Source organism: Gossypium hirsutum, chromosome A05 (assembly GCF_007990345.1).
Source record: "Gossypium hirsutum isolate 1008001.06 chromosome A05, Gossypium_hirsutum_v2.1, whole genome shotgun sequence".
Lineage (NCBI taxonomy): Eukaryota > Viridiplantae > Streptophyta > Magnoliopsida > Malvales > Malvaceae > Gossypium > Gossypium hirsutum.
The window spans coordinates 5,289,946-5,307,579 of record NC_053428.1 but is presented as its reverse complement, the minus strand read 5'-3'; the positions used below and the strand labels follow the sequence as shown (position 1 = coordinate 5,307,579).

Genomic DNA, 17,634 nt, shown 5'->3' with positions numbered 1-17,634 from the left:
TTTCCCAACCGAGGTAATAACGATAATGTTGAAAGCGATACTCATATATGTGAGAAAAAGTAGATTATGATGAGTCGAAACTCATAAAGGCATGAATAAATGTTATATTTAAATTTATGTGTATAGTAAGTAAAATTTTAAGGTAAGTATCAATATTGAATTAAATTTGTATGGATATATGTGATTGATGTGGAAATAGAATTTTGGATATATGTTATATTTGAAATTTTTATTGATTCGGAATGTGACGAAATTGATATGAATATGTGATTAATTGAAATGTGTATTGATTGGAAACTGAAAAGTGAATTGAATACCCTATTAACTGTACCAGACTGAGTCGAATATAATTGGAATGCCATAGGATTTTGAGAATGGATTTGGAGTGAGATTTGGATATGCTGATGTTTATATCCTTCGGATTTATCCGAAGAGGCACTTTGTGCTATTCTGGTGTGTTTTGGATGGATTATATTATTCTGGTGTGTTTGGGAGGATTATATGATACTGGTGTGTTTTGTAGGATTATACTGGTGTGTTTTGGTTGGACATTTTGGTGTGTTTGGATGGAATCCGTGTATCCGCCAAAGTCCGAGTCTTGTTAATAGGGGTAAATATGAATATTAAGTGAAATTGAAATGAGAATTGAATTCCCTATTAACTTGTCGGACTAGTCGGATATAATTGGCATGCCATAGGAACTGGAAGTGTACGGGATTTATCGGCTTTACTGATCAGGCACTTTATGTGTCGTATTTCAGGCACCTCGTGTATCGTTTCAGGCACTTATGTGTCGTATTCTGATCAGGTACTATGTACTGTTTTAGGCACAATGTGCCTTACTGGTGTGTTTGGTTGGATCCATGTATCCGTCTGAGTCCGAGTTATGTTAATAGGGTTGACTAAATGAAATGAGAAAATCGAATGAATTTGATCGATTAAACTATAGGAAGTGTGAAAAAGTGGAATGATGAAAAGAAATGTGAATTGTGAATTGAAATAGAGATATGAGATTAAAAGCTCGAACCAAAGGTTCATGAATTGATTAAAGATAATATAGATGATATATGATGCCATTTGATGAAAGACTATTGCCGAGATATGAAATTAAAGCATAATTAACACATATGACTTATATTGTTACATGTTTGATGTCTATTATTTATTATAGTATTTATAATTTGAATTATGGTAATACCACTGAGTACAAACATACTCAACGTACGATTGTATTACTATAATTCAAATTATTTATTATTAAATGTTAAATTTAAATTATGTATATGGTAAGAGAAGTATGAGTTAGTGATATTGAGATATTTGAAATGTGTTTATGATGAGAAGGGACTTAGAAATGTAAGAATAGAAGTTCATGATATGTATATGACAATGTACAAAATGAGATAATCAAAAGTTGAGAAATGATGAAACGTGAATGAAATGAAAGTTTTTATTGTGATAAACTTATCTATGTTTGTGTGGCATTCATATGATATTATGTGTCTGACTTGTTTGATTAAGTAAATGCTATAAGTAAATTTACTCAAAATTCATGGAATGTATGTTTAGGTGCACTAGTTTGAAATGGATAATTGAAAAGTTCGTGTAACATAATCATGTATGTTAATTTGCTTGAAGTGAATTATGTAATTGTGATGATATGATGTTGATGATAAACGCTAAGTTATATGTGTGAATTTATGAGAACTCAGTTAGAGGCTTTACGACCTCAGCCTCTTACCAATGTAGTATTTTATAATGAAAATTTAAAAAAAAATGTTGAATAAGTTCACAAATGTGAAAATAATGAGTACAGTAATGGAATAATTAATAATGCAGACGGAGTTGAAAATAGTTTGACAAGTGAATACAGTTTTAAAAAAAAATGATAATTGAGTAGTAAAGATGTCTGTGTGTGATAGTTACAGTTGAAACGAATATGATCATCTTTTCTGGGTATTCTATATATTCTTTTATCCTCAGAGATATGTGTGTGTGGTTGTTCAATCTCTAGTGGAGTTCTGATGTTTTGAGAATGCTAGTTAATTATGATGTTAGATGAAAGCCCTATTGGTCTGGTCAGTTTATGATTGTCATTTCTTCATCTTCTTGGAATTCTATTTTAATATGTTGGAAATGAAGTCAATGGTAAAAATTTATGTGAGACTATTCTTATGTTTCTACTGATTATGATTTTGTTTTATACATGCGGGAAATATATTATCTCTGTTATGATGGAAGTCCAGAGTCGGTAAGCAGTGTTTTTCTTCTGGCTTTCTTTGAGAAATTATCAAGATCTTTATTATCTTCTTGTGAGTTAGATGTACTAGTGATTGCACGAGCGTTACATAATATCTTTGATTTAATGTTCAGATGTTTATTTGTTAGCAAGTAAGCTGAACATTAAGAACATTTAGGATTATTGCAGTCAATGATAATACTAGTGTGTTATGAGATAGAATGACTATAGATTTCGAATTGGGATTGTCATTAACATCGGAAAGGAAAATGTTATTTAGTTTATGGTTGTTCATTTGACAAAGAAAGATCTGTATGATCATTTCAGTAGGTACAGAGTTTTCATTTGACAGATCAGCTGAGTATATGTATCCCTGAGAGGGTAATTTAGAATTTTGACAGTATGTTCCAACATTGTGTTCTAGAGTTCAAAGGTGAATGGAAAAAGATATTCGAGGTTAAATCAAATTGTGATTCTGAGAAGTTAGTAAATGTGTTTTATGAGTGTTGAAAGCAACTTCTTTTGGTAAGATTTTCGGGGACGAAAATCCCTAAAGGGGGGAGAGTTCTGTCAGCCTAATTTTCAGTGGTGTCGGAACAGTGATTCGAGATCACTAAATCCGACAAATGAGTAGGAAATATTATTAATTTAGTGAGTATAAGTTAAATGTGAAGTTAGGAAAAATTTTGAAATAGTGAAATGTACAAAAAATATATATATTAGAATAATTAGAATTGAAAACGAGGTATCGAGACCTCGGGAATTTTAAATCGAGCCATAAATATTTTTATAAATATTTATGGAGTGTTAATAAGTTAGTATTAAAGTTTCGTCGAGAAATTTTAAAGTACTGATAGCTAATTGAACAAAAAGGACTAAATTGTATCAAATGCAAAATTGTGGGAAATGATTAAATAACTTAAATGATAAAAGAAAGAGGGTTTAAAAGGAAAATAGACCCAAGGTCTATTTGGGCTGGACGGCAAGAGCATGAAATCACCAAGAAAATAAGGGGAATTAAGGGTAAAATTGGAAAATTGCAAAATTTACTTAATAAAGTTAGGACTAAAGTGGAATTATCTAGATTTCTCTTTATTTTTCTGCATTTCATCAGCAAAAACACCATGGAAGAGTTTCTTTAATCTTTTTTTTTTCATATTTTTACTGCAAGTAAGTTCAATTCTTGATTATTTCTTGAAATTTTTGTGTTTTTGTGACTTTTACAACTAGGTCCATTTGTTGAATTCATTAGTTCTTGATTCTATGAAAGAAATTGAAAGTTTATATGAATATGTGCTGGAAGTATATGATGATTTGACATAGAATTAGAGCTTTAAATTGTTTATATGCTGATTTTATTAGAATTGAATAGAAAGTGAATGTTTGGGTCCTAAATTGTAAAAGAGTTTGAGGTTAGAGTTTTATGTGGAAATTCTGAATTTCAATAGTTATGAAATAACTTATAATGTCTAGGAAAAGTATTAATTGAGAAAATTGGTTTAATTGAGGGGTTAATTAAGTAAGGACTGAATTGTATGAACTGTGAAATTTGGGGCAAAATGAAAATCAACATTTTGCACTAAAACAGTTTTGGACAGCAGCAATAGTCTAACTTTGAAAAATCTCCAACAATTGTAGAAATCTAATTAGAGGATGAATAAAATATGAAATTAAAGCTTTTTGAGTCTAGTTTCTTATAGAAGAAACGGTGTAAGCAATGGAATTGTAAATCATGAGATATAATAAGTTTTGTGAGACAATATCAGAATGATTTCGGGTTCCCCTGTTTTGACTTTGGAAAACCATCAAAAATTTGAGAAAAATAATTAAGGGATTAAATTATATGTTTAAAATCCTTAAAGAGTCTATTTTTGATAGAAATAAGCAGAAACATCATCCGAATCTCGTACGATGAGATAATTAATTCTTAGTGAAGGGTTGGAACTGTCAGACAGCAGAACAGGGGAAACTTTAAAGAATAAACTATACTTATTGGCTAAACCAAAAATTCTGAAAATTTTATGGTAATAAGATAAGTAAGTCTAGTTTTATGGAAAATTTTCGGATCTTAATTTCAATATAAATAATTTAGTGACTATGACGCAAATGGACAGTTTTGAATATACATAAGTAAATAGTGAAATTATTGATAATGTTACTTGTTGCATGTTATATAAATTAAGGATGTGGAATGGAGAGGAGGAGGAGGAAAATATGTATGAATATTCAGCTAGTATGGCTAATTTGTATGTTTTAGATTCATGGACTAAATTGAATAAAAGTAAAATTTTATGGGCAATTTTGTAAAAAAAAGTTAGAAATAACCAATTTGTATGAAATGGATTATTTTATTATTTAAATTACAAAATTGAATGAAATTATTAATTTAGCTCAAGATAAGGGAAAAACATGTTTTAAGGATTAAATTGAAAAGTGTTGAAATTATGGAAAATTCTGACATTTTATAGAATTCATAGGTTGTTATCAATTTTTGTGAGAATAACGGCTGGAAATAAGGATTAAATTGCAATAATTTTATTTTATTTTAACCTAAGGATGAAATCGTCATTAATTAAAAGTTTAGGGGTAAAATGATAATTTTGTTTAGAGCATTAGTTGAATGTATTATAACATGAAATAAATGAAAACGACGATCAAATTTCTTTATAAAGACCCGGATGACTTGAATACGAGACTTGAACGTGGAAAAGAAAAGATATCGGATTAGTGAAATATCTGATAAATGAATCGGTAACTCCGATAGTGCTCCGTAACTCTATTCCGGTGACGGATTCGGGTTAGGGGCGTTACAAAAAATATAAGTATAAGAAATAAAAAAGACTGGAAAATTAAATGTAGAGCTAAAATGACTTCTTCTTTTTTTTATAAAATTGGAGGGTCAAATAAATTATTTTACCTTTAATTTACTATTAAGACTTTGGATTATCAGCACAGGCCATGTATTTGCCTAAATTCACAAATCAAAAGTGTAGAGCCCAAATTTTACCCGGGCCCAATAAGCAGAGCTCAAAACACCAACCATCCAATTAGCACACCACTAAACCGATCACTAACTCCATCACCCTACTTGCTACTAATTCCATCACCCCACTAAATCACCCCACTAACCCCATTACCCCACTTGCCTAGGAAAAGAGAAAGGGGCAATCAGTTGTAAAATTTGGCTATAAAAGCCATTCAAAACTATTGTAAAGGGGGAGGTTTTTTTGGAGAAAAGGAGAGGAGATGCTGAATACGAGCACAAAAAAATAACGATTTAATAACTGTTTTTATTTTGAAGGATTTGCGCATCGTTTTAATTTGCTCCTCATTTAAATACTGTCTTTTGTGAGTTAGAATATTTGTATTTTAAATCCCTATTTATTTGGGGCACATTTCATTCTAGTCTTTGTCTACGCTTTAGAAATTCTATTTGTTTACAAATTATCTCCTTAATTTTGTTTTTATTTCCATTGAGTTCTTTTAAAATTCATGTTTTTATATTCTTTATAATTCATTCATTCTTTCCCCCCCTTTTCATATTATCTTAACATTTTGTTAATTTATTCCACCTTATTTTAATTTTTTCTTGTTCTATTTTCTTTTGTATATTTTAATTCTATTTTATTTATTTTCTCTTTTATGAACATTTTTAAATATTATATTATTATTTTTATATATATTATTTATATTAAGTTATTTGTATTTTGTGTATATTATTTATTTGTATATATATATTGTTTTGTATATCATTTATACTGTTTCGTTACAAAATTATTTCTTACACTTATATATATGTAAATGTTTCCTATATCGTCAGCTTTGAATTGTTCCACATTATTATTTTTTATATATATTGTTGATTTTATATTATTTTATGTATTTTCTTTTAAATCTATTTGTGATTATACATTTCCTTTTAAATCTATATATATATATAATTTATGCCTTTTAAAGTTATTTTATGATGTATTTTTGTTTATTTCAAATGTTTTATATTATTATTTCTGTACATATATTTATAATAAGTTTTTCATTATATGTATATTATTAATTTAGATAGATCAATATTTTGTATTTTATGCATTAACTATTTTTATTTATTTTATAATTAATTTTAAAGTTTTGCATGTATTGTTTGTCTGTATACATATAGTTTATTTTATGTATTGTTTGTTTGTTTATTGTTTATTTTTGTATGTTTTAATTTACATATCTGCACCTTTGTAATATCGTTGATAAATGGTTTAATATATTAACTATGTACATGTTCTATATTAGTTACTTTACTTTTGGATTTCTGTGTATTGATTTATGATCGAGCCTATTTACTTTGTCATCTTAAATTGTTCAATTCAAATTTTTCTATAAACCGAATAAATGTACTTCACTGCTTTTATAATCACCCTCATTAAAAAAAACCTCTTAAAACGAGGCAATATTTCGTGTTTGGAAGTTTGAGAGATCGTGCCCAATCGTGCTGGGTTTCGATTTTTCATTCGACTAAAATACAGAATATTCTTTTGAAATTCCATCCATGTTTTCTCAAATTAAAATGAGGCAATGTTTCGTATTTGGAAATTCGATAAATCGTGCTGGGTTTCGGTTTACCGTTTGGGCCGAATAGTCAAATATCCATTTTAAAAGTTTTAAGTGCATGTGTTTTGGAAATCCTGAGATGATCTTGTGTCGAGGGTTCGGAATATTGTATCTAATCGTGCTGGACGTAATATTTTATTTCTTCTAAGCAAGAGAATCTCAATATCCAATTCAAGTTATCCAAATGTTTTTAAAGGAATTGTATTTTAAAATCTTTTTCAAAGCTTCAACATTAGGACGTAAATTGATCAATACGGTACCAATTTTGGGCGTTGCGATGGTGCTAATCCTTCCTCGCGCGTAACTGACTCCCGAATCCATTTTTCAGTTTTTCGTAGACCAAAAATATTGTTTTAATAAACCGAAATACTTTATTAAAATGATCGATCACAAGGTGACCCGATCAAACCTAAACAAAAAGGATTGGTGGCAACTCCATTTTTGTTTTAAAGTCGATCCCCGTTTTCAAAATAAAAATGGTTTTGACAAAAGGATTTTTCAACGGTGTTATTATAGTTAAAAGAGTTAATATATCATTTGGTACTTGAATTTAGTTTTGATGTTTATTTTGGTATGTAATTAATTTTTTTCTCAAATTGATATTTGAGTGGGGCTTCAATATTTAATTTGGCACACAAACGAAATAGCATCAGGTGGCCTAATGAAAGTTTGGCACGTGTACTCTGGTAAAAGAAAATAGCATAAGCACTTAATTGAAATACAAAAATAGTTCAGGTATCAAATTGAATATCAAAGTCAAACTCAAATACTTAAACGAGACAGAAAAACTCAAGCATCAAATTGAAGAAGAAAAATGTTTCAAAGTGGACATGGAAGCTAAAATTAGGTTGCAAGAAGAAGAAGAAAAAATTATGTACCAAATTGAATATTAACACTAAATTCAAGTAGTAAATAATAAATTAACCCGGATTAAAACTAAAAACCAATTGAGAAACTTAATTATTAAACTTGATATGATGATGAGAAAGGACCTAAATGTTCCCAAGTGTGTTACAGTCATGGTTATGACGACAAAAGATTTTTCTTTTTCCTTAGTGGGCGCCAATGTTTTGTTTTTATTTACTTAGTGGATGACGAAATAATTGAACTTCATTTTGGAAATGGGGTCCTGTTGTACGGAATTGGGCCCATATTAAATAATAATTTCATTAATCAGCCCACCGTTAGGTAGACTTTGATGGCCCCTTACACTTAATGGTTTTTTTTAAGGTAAATAGATAATATATATTTTATTCCACGAGTAATTTTAAAAAATTATTTGCCTTAATTTTAGTTGTGGAGTTAAAAAATTTCATTTATACTGTATCAAATAATGTCTCTTTTTTTAGAGTTAATGGTTCTTATATAGAATTAAATAAAAAACAGGTAATCATTTATTTCATAAGTGGTCTTAAAAAATTGACATGTTTCTTATTTTTTTAAATATTTTACTATATTTCTATAAAAACTTGTTAACCCACCACATTCCTTTTTGCAATGTAATATATGTTACATTGTGGTTAGGGCTTTGAGTGGGAAGGCTGGCTATCGTTGGTGAGGGGTTAAGTCAACATCTCCTAAGACATCAACCCTAACCGAACAACATGCTTCTTATGTCTTTGGCCCAGTTTTCTAGGCCCACTATTTGACATTATGAAGAACGTAAAGTTTTATTTATTTATTTAAATTTTAATATATCATAAAATTGAAACATATTCATATTCAACTCTACTCTAAGAAAATTTTTGATTGAGTTTTATTTATTTATTTATTTTTTTCAAAAATGACTATGATTTTTCCTTGCTTTTCTAAATGTAAGTATTAGCCGCCTCTAGCCGATTAAATTTTTGTTCGATTGACGTGAGTTTGAGTACATTGTCCTCCTATTTATGAGTTGGAAATAGGCTATGGGTAATTTTAGACATAGCGTAAAAAAGAGTGGACATAATTAAAACTTCTAATAAGATTATTAAAAAATATATATATTAGCGGCCTTTAAATTTTAACATGATCGTCGATGTACGTTTTCTCATTTTCTAAAGTTTAAAATATCTATTCATGTTTTAATGATTTAAAATCTCTAGTTCAACACAAGTAGTAATGAATCAGACACCTTATCTAAGCTTCGTTCAACACTAAGAAATTACATCGATTTTGGTTAATGATCACTTCAGCCTCCTACACCACCAAGTCTACAAGTCTTTTATCCCTTTTACCTTTTGACAGCAAGCTTTCCCCTCCTGCTTTTAAATCACCTTTATATGCCATTCGCTTATTGTCTTTCTTTGCGCTTATATGCAGTTCCATAACCTGGAATTTCAGAAACCATATTTGAACACAAACTCAACATTTACTACTACGGTAGAACATGTAAACAAAGAACGAAAAAACATAAATTAAAGACAGGTACAGAAATATACATCAAGAAACAAAAACATACCCATTGGGCCCCCACTACTGATTAGTTGTAAAGACAACAAGGTCTGGTGAAGTGAAGTGTGTTATAAATGGATTAAGGTTAGACGGATCTTTCATTTCATTTGATTAGATGAGTCATTTCAAGGGTACATAATTGCTTCATTAGTGTTAGTAAAGCTTTTCGTTCAATGGATTCAGATTTTTTTAATTTCATTAGTGATTAGTGATATTAAGTTGTGGGCGAAGTCCGGGGCTGGCATGGATTCGGCCTCCTCTAAAATGTAAAATTAACTTGAAGTTCTTAATTTTTTTTAAAAATTTTAAATTAGTAAAGATAAAATTATACTTTGGCCTCCCTTAAAATTATAAAAATTTGATTTAATCCTTTAAAATTTATAAAGATATAAACTATAAAAAATTAAAATTTCATCCGGCCCCCTCTAAAAAATTTTTCTGACTTCGCCTCTAGAAGTTGTCATATTTTTTATTTGTTTATTTTTTAAATACGATTTAGGAATATGAGAATTTTTTCAAAATTTCATATTAAAATTAAAAGCAATAAAATTGATTCAAACCATGGCCATGAAATGAGGTCAAACTTGAGCAATTTCAGTGAAAAATTAGATCATCGTTGGCAATGAGTTCCATGCAAGTAATATTTTTTATTCAATTAAATAAAATAATGTTTATAATTATAAGAAGAATCACAAAATGTTAAAGCTGCATGATGGGCCCTTCAGAAAAACAAAATTACCAGATTGAAGCCCAAATCCAAATGGAGGAATGGAGCCCTCTTGCGTTTGCCTCCACAACAAGTAACGAAACCAGAAAAAGCTCGGTAAAGGAAACAGGCACTTTCTACCTGTTTTTCTTGTTTTCTTGGGTAAAAGCCAGTAAGCCATGTCGCTGGAAGCTTATGCATCTGCTAAACAAGACGAAATCCACACCGACGTGCTTTTGCAAGCCAGGCAAGCTTGCTACAAGGTCCTTCTTCTTCATTTCCAATTTTTTAATCTCGGTAATTTATTGCAAAATAAACCCTTAACAATCTAATCTAAATGTTGTTTTTTTTATTGATTTGGGGTTGGGTTAAAAAAGGCTCGTGATGCATTTTACTCTTGCTTGGAAAAACATTCGGACAAGAAACCCACTGAAATCGGATCAGTGGGGCTCTTATATCCCACTGAATGCAAACCCTCCAGGGAGGATTACGTTAAGAATTGTCGAGTTTCTTGGGTAACTGATTACTCTCTAATCTTAGCTATTTAACCATAAATATTGTTCCATCTTTCACTTTTTTTTTAAAAAAATTTTGGGCTGCATCTTTTTTGGGTTTTTTTTGTAGGTGAAGCATTTTGATAGGCAGTACTGTAAGACCAAGCGAACGCAGAGGCTGCTTGATGATAAGGAAACGAGGAGAGGTCCGTTGTCACTTCCACAACCTTACACTTTCAGGCCCCCAACCTCTGCTTAAATGCCTACTGAAGCTTTTAGACTTTTAGGGGCTTCCTTAGTTACATGAAATTGCTATCTCTGTAGTCTTTAGGACATACAATCACATTAATGATTACACGCTTAGATGGGAAACTGGATATTCGGTAAAGAATTGACATTGGTTTTTGAATTTGGCAATCATGTTTCTTGTATGAATCACAGTGCTCTTTGTTTGTATTGACTCAACGCTTCCTAAATATGCTCATAACTTTGGGTGCTAAGAGTGGTATTGTTGTTGAATTTGAAGTGAATAGTACTCATTAGGTTAAGTCTATTTATTTTTGGCAGGGGTGTAATGCTTGTCTTCGGCCTCTGCTGAAGATTGGACCATCCTGGTCTATCATTGGCTGAATCTTGCATCCTTTAATCAAATTGCTGAGGTGTCTCCAATGACCTGGAGTTAAGATTCTGCTGAGCCATTGGGGGGTTTTGTTGATTTCAAATATTCTATCTGTTGTTGATTCAGGCATACCTATGAAGATATGTCTGAGTAAGGTTTTAATTATGAATGAACATCTTATGCCAGCTGTTGACTTTCCATATTATCCCAGTTAAACTTGTACTTGTACCATGTAAATGTTAAGCTGACTTCTTTCTCTTACTGCATATGTATGTATGTTGAGATATGTTTCTTACTTCTTTTTCATTCCTTTTAACTCCTTGTTCTAAATCTAGACTATCTATGGTTCTATGTGTAAGAGTTGCATTGCTTTGTTCTTCTCGTTGTCATGACTTGGTACTCTTAAATATATGTCTCTGCTTGCTCTATGCGCATCTATCTTTTGTTTCTTCTAAAGCATTGACTGGAACTACAACCTACCAAGTTTATTTCACGCATGGAGGAAGAACTCTTTTATCCTTATCTTCTGCTTGTGTATTCATACAATCTTATTGGTTCTCCGTTTCTTACATGGAACTACAATATGCCAAGCTTGTGGTCTGTTTTTCACTATGCAGCTAGTGAAGCTGTAATTTGGATTCAACAGGGATTTGATTCAATGCTCAAATAAAGTTTTTATATAGGTTTAATACGAGTTTGAACACATGGCATCTGTCTGTCATGTAATACTCTCTCTAGACATGCACAGATAGCATTAAATTCATGATAAGAGGTGTTCTTAGAAGAGGAATGAGTGTGAACTGTGAATACAGCTAATAAATATTTTAAACTATTGAATGTACCTGTAGAAGAATACATATGATTTTGAAATTTTAACTACCAGCTTGTTTAATGGTGTTTAATTTAATTTAATTTAATTTTCTGTTTTTTTAGACTGGAATAGTATCTTTTACTGACTTGTTGGAGCAGATGGGCTAAAATATTCTTTTACTTGCTTTTATATCATTTAATACTTGATATAATATGTCATTGACACAAAGTAGTGGACTTCATGTCTCTTCATACTCCCATGTGCCTGTAGTGGATGTATAAATTTGTTAGATGTGAACAAGATCTGTTGAAATTGAGCTTCAAGTTAGTCGCAGCATCTCTCTTTTCTGTCTCTATCTCATGCAGGCAAGAAGTATTATGAAGAGATATTTGCAGGTGCTGTTGGGTGTCTAGTCAATGTGAAGAAGATGCTGTAGGTAACCAGTGTATTCTCAGCCCTACCTACCATTAATCCTACTAGTTGAGAATGTTGAAGCAAAAATTGGGTGATTTACCACCTTGTTTAAGGTTTAAAAGATGGGTTCCCAGTGCTGTTCTAATTGGTTGCGAACCTATGATGCTTGAAATTTGCCGGCAATGTTGTGTTGCTAAGGTCGTGTTTCTTGGTTAAGTGGGTTATATATTTCTTGGTATGCTGTTTTGAGATTCGAATTGTTACATTGAGCATAGGTTAAAGAACTGATATGGTGTTCCTCTGCTAGGATGGTGAAGTCTACGCGTTTTGACTGGGCCACAGAACTCATATATGCAGCCTGTTGTTGTTCACCTTAGTTGCTTGCCACTTTCCTTTTTATAATTTTTATTTGTTGTTGGTCAAACTTTAACTTAATTGCTAGCTTGTGGTCCTGATGTTTCTTGACCTAACAACCCCTTATTTTTATTAATATAATAAATGATCTTGTTACTACTACTATATAATAAGAACATACGATATCACCTAAATTAATTTATAAATAACGAGTGACGAGGCCAAATTTCCATGCATGATCTTATAAGATGGCAAGGTTTAAGTACAATACCCAATAGAGTCAACGCTCCTTGACTTTATTGATGACCCCAATGCCCTTGACTTAAGTTACCAGTTTTTACAGGGCTTCTCTATATGTATAAAAATCGCCAACGAGATTTAAAAATGAAGGCATTATTGGTGTAAAGATTGTTCAACCAAAATAAATCATTATCTCTATTCTATCATTTAAAAAAATAATAGTAAGATTATAATAAACTCAAGACAAGGAAAAGCTGCTCGCCCGTTGACTTCTAAGCTAATTTCTCACAAGATACACCCCACTTGCTTAGTATTAGTATAAAAAACAAAATATAAAGTAATCAAAGCTGGCTGGGCCACTCCTTTTCAGATAAAACTAGCAAAATCATCCCCATATAATAATTGCGTAATTATTTTAAAGTATTAAATAATCCATACTTTGTTCTAAAAACACCCTTCATTTTTATTTTACATTTAAATCCATGCAAATAACATATAACAAACCAGAAACAATTCAAAATATTAATAGTAAGTTGTTGTTTTAAGGATTGGATTGGGTTAATCCTCTTCTTCTTTTAGTTATTGTTTTAGTTGGGGTTTGGTCAGATTAGCAGCTAGGCTTTACCAAAAGTCCAAGTAAATACGGTATCCTTTCTTCACCACCTTATTCTCCTAGACTTAAAGCTGGCCTTTGAATTCCCTCCACAAATCCTTTTCTTTTTTTTTAAGCTTTGAGTCAGTCAACGCCGTCATCACGGCTTGGAAACGGAAGCAGCATCTTTTGCGGAACCATCAAGACCGCCGTTACCCATTGTAGCCGACTGGACAGTCAAGACGGACATGCTAGGCGAGGAAGGCCCATCGCCATTGGATTGAAGCAAAGGGTGGTTGCTGCTGCTGCCCTTGTTGATCATGGGGTTCCTGGAATGACACGTGGCTGTTGAGATGGCGGTGGCTAGGGAAATGGGCATGAGGCAAAGTCCCTTCCGTTGCAGGTACTGCATGGCGGACCCCATGTCTTCCTCCATTAGCTTAGCTACTTGGTGCTCCGTCACCGTTAAGCTGTCGTTATTCGCAGACGGTTGGTTACCGTTAGAATTTCTCTGAAGGGACCCACCACCGCCAGCAGTCGTTTGAACACAATCACCTCCCTGCAATGACAAAAAAAAAAAACAGAGTACTCTTTTATCATTTTCTCTTTTCTCGCCCTCCAAAAGAGATGCTTGGACAAAAAAATAAACGACTACAAACTCAAAAAAATAAATAAATAAATAAAGTTCTAGAGAGGGAAAAGAGGAATCTATGACAGTGGGGGCAAGCGTGCTACTTTTGTTTTGTCGTTTAGTGGTGTGATTTGAGAGAAACAGAATGATTTAAACAAGACAAGAAAGAAGCCTATTTTTTTATGTTTACATTTAGTAATAATTTTCCATTTCCATTTGTTTTTCTTTAAAAAAGGAAAATACACAACATATTTATGGCGGTCTTTTTCTCTTCTTTTTTGAGAGGGGGATAGAAAATTACGATGAATGTAAATTATTACAAGGGCAGAAAACTGTAGTGAAAAATGAAAAAGGGGATGATTTTGGAATTAGGGTTTACCTCAGATGGCATATCAGCAACAAGGGGAGCAACAGCAGCGGCACCGCCCAATCTACTCATACTCAGAACCTGTATAATTTCCAGGAAACAGCAAAAAAGAAAAAAAAGCAAAAGAATTTCAGTGTCAGAAAGGCCCATACATATAATTACAACTGGATTAAGTAAAAAATAAATAATTAAATGTCAACCTGGTTGGGGAATCCTTCATAATTTAATTCAGAATAAAGAATAAAAAAAATAAGAGACAAAGTGTGGACACCTTGACTTGGAGCTGGAGGAATTTGACATAGTCGATTATCTCATCAAGCATTGAAGCTTTATCTGTCTGTCATTCCACACACACACAATCAAAAACAAATATAATTATATGCTAACATGCATTAATTAACTTTCCTAATTAATGTATATAACAGTTTGATTTTATTGTTAAAGATGATATGATATGATTGAAAAAAAAATTCAGTTACTAACTCAACTCTTTTCTAGGAGTAAGGTTCGGGATAGGGACCAAATAGCATTAAAGTTACACAACTGTGACTATTAATTAATCCTACTAACTGACACCTGCCCTTATATTCTGATACCTAACATTTGACCGTCGAGAATAGTCAAAGAATTTGAAGCCGGAGGGCCGGCGCGAAGTGTACCTTATTGGCATTGGGAACCAGTTCTTGAAGAGCTTTCATTCTCTCTGCAATTCTCTCTCTGCGTAACTGCCAACACATATCATTTCAGTATACGGATCGAATCAAATCATCTTTTCAGCTCCCTAATGTATTTTACGATAAAAACAAACAAATCTTCATGAACAATAAGGCAAAAACCAAGTACTGATTAAGAGAAAGGGATTGCTTACTCTTTCAGCGATGCTGTGGGGATCAGTAGCTTGACCCCTTCTAGCCCTAACTCTTTGTTTGGGTTGAGCCGGTGCACCTCCCGTTGTCGATCCGCTTGCCTGACTTTGGTTCATAACTGTCCCTGCTGTTGCTCCAAAGCTTTGTGTCTGCATATTGCCTCCCTGAACAATAAATAAGTACTTGTGAATAACTGGATATGTATCATTAGCCCATTTAGGGTCTTCGTGATTCTTTGGGGAAAATGTAAAAGAGAAAAGAAGGTATGCCTGAGGATGGTGAAAAGGCTGAGGCTGGTTCGGTGACTGATTATTAGTCCCATGCAAAGATCCAGCACCGAAACCGTTGTACAGAGCTTGCACGGAACCCTCCCCACCCTGCACAAAAACAACTCAGAAACATCCTCACTCATTCATTGTTGTTATGTCTATATTTCAGTTACAGTATATAGCCAAACAGGAAACAAGTTAAGATAGTGAGAAGTGACGTCAACCTGTTGATTGGGGGACTTAAACGAAGACCCATCAACGATATCGTTATGCAACGGCATAGTCAACCCTCCTCCACCTGCGGCGGCGATGGGTCTTCCCGGTAACATCATCTGCTGTTGCATCATCATCTTCATAGCTGCAGTAGTCCCTCCGCCGCCGCCGTTGATTTGATGTTGTCTAAGCTTGGAGGCTAGAATCTCGTCGTAGTGAAACCCAACATTATTGTCATGATTAGAAGGCGGCGTTTCATCAGATTTAGGCGGGTCCCAAGGTGACTTGAGGTCGGACCAGGAGCAAGAAGGGAGAGTGGAGAGCATCTGGTCTAAGAAGTCATCGTGGGAGGAGGTGGGATCGAACTGTGGGTTGTGGATCTGCGCCTGGTGAGTGCCGCTGTTTCCGTTGGGTTGAAGGTCTTGGAGAGGGATTTGTTGCGTTGGGCTTAAGAGAGAGTTCATTGCTTGCATTTCACGACTACAAGGCTGCATAATTCAACTGTTGTAAATAAAAAGGGGATTTTAGGATCAGGAATGATTTTTGGTTTTGTGTCAATGGGTTGGCGAAGAGTGAAGATGAAGGGAGGAGGAGTCTTCTTTCACTTGGGAATTCTAAGGGTTGGGATTATTAAATATAGACAGAGGAGAGAGAGGGAGGGGCATTGTTATGAGTTTAATTACTTAAATGCTTCTTCATCATATCATCATTATCATCCCTGAGCAATGGTAATTAGCAAAATCTCCACTCCTATTTTTCAACGACCCATTGAATGCCAGCGCCTCATCTTTCTTATTATATAACTTGCGTTTGTTTTTTTAGGGTTTGGTTTACCATTATCTAATTTCTATTCAGGATTTTTTTCCCCTTTTAACATTTAACACATTATTTGATTTTTATTTCTCAAATATTATTTTTTAAACATTTTATGAATTTTTATTAGTGTTGTTAGACGGATTTTGCATTGTTCTAGAGTGAATTTGTTTTGAAAAAATGGATTGTTGTAGGGTGAATTTCTTTTTTTTTAAGAGTGATTATGATAATTATTTATTTAAACTTTTTTTATATTTTACATTTAAATATATTTTTTTAAAATTATATTTAGTTATTTGTGTTTAAAAAATTTCAAAGTATTAAAAATAATAAACAAAAATTAAATTGAAATTTAACAGTATTGAAAAAAATAAATACATCCAATATTTATAAAGTTGATAATGATTTTTAATGTCAAGCATTCGTCACATAAAATATAAAATATAAAATGATAAAAAATTTGACAATTAATATTTATCCATCCTCCATACTTCATTACCATCCTTATATCTTATTATTCCTATGTTTCTACAGAATTAATTTTTTAAGTGTGTTTTCTAAGTGATGTCGAGATTAGTTTGAAATTTAAAGCACTGGGGACACAGAATGAGGTCAATTAACTGAATTTTCACACCCTGAAAAATTTTGGACTTTCCAACTACTTTAATTAACCTCTTTGACTCACTTCGACATCCCATTTATTTTTCAAGTCAAATCCTAAGTTGTTCCTTTGATAAATTTAACTTTCTTAAAATTATATATGAACCAGCTGGATTTATTAGATGAGTCAATAAAACTAAAGAAACAAACATATTAAAGTTCTAATTATACAATAACCAAAAAAGAAAATAAAAAGCCAACTAAAATAAAACCGTCTACTTTGAAAATCACTAAAATCGATAGTATTTTAGGGACCCCAAAATTAACCAGTTAGTTTGACCCCAGAAAGCCTCCTCTCTTCATCTCTATCGTTT

At 32.3% G+C, this 17,634-nt stretch overlaps 2 protein-coding genes across 3 annotated transcripts; one reads left to right on the top strand and one right to left on the bottom strand.

The window, feature by feature from the left end:
* The first annotated feature begins 10,028 nt into the window (after positions 1 to 10,028).
* On the top strand, positions 10,029 to 11,385 carry LOC107958931 (cytochrome c oxidase assembly factor 6). 2 transcript variants are annotated; one of them, XM_016894847.2, is made up of 4 exons: positions 10,029 to 10,240; positions 10,355 to 10,492; positions 10,602 to 10,677; positions 11,039 to 11,385. In XM_016894847.2, exons 1-4 carry the CDS (start codon positions 10,157 to 10,159, stop codon positions 11,044 to 11,046), a joined length of 306 nt encoding a protein of 101 aa, XP_016750336.1. In that variant the 5' UTR covers positions 10,029 to 10,156; the 3' UTR covers positions 11,047 to 11,385. The 2 variants fall into 2 exon arrangements, with proteins under 2 accessions (XP_016750336.1, XP_040968901.1); XM_041112967.1 differs by having other exon boundaries at positions 10,602 to 11,385.
* Positions 11,386 to 13,347: 1,962 nt separating this feature from the next.
* Positions 13,348 to 16,609, bottom strand: LOC107958930 (bHLH transcription factor RHL1). The gene is made up of 7 exons (XM_016894846.2): positions 15,859 to 16,609; positions 15,635 to 15,742; positions 15,368 to 15,529; positions 15,159 to 15,224; positions 14,771 to 14,836; positions 14,512 to 14,580; positions 13,348 to 14,060 (listed from the first exon to the last, which is right to left on the bottom strand). Exons 1-7 carry the CDS (start codon positions 16,339 to 16,341, stop codon positions 13,662 to 13,664), a joined length of 1,353 nt encoding a protein of 450 aa, XP_016750335.1. The 5' UTR covers positions 16,342 to 16,609; the 3' UTR covers positions 13,348 to 13,661.
* Positions 16,610 to 17,634: the final 1,025 nt, after the last annotated feature.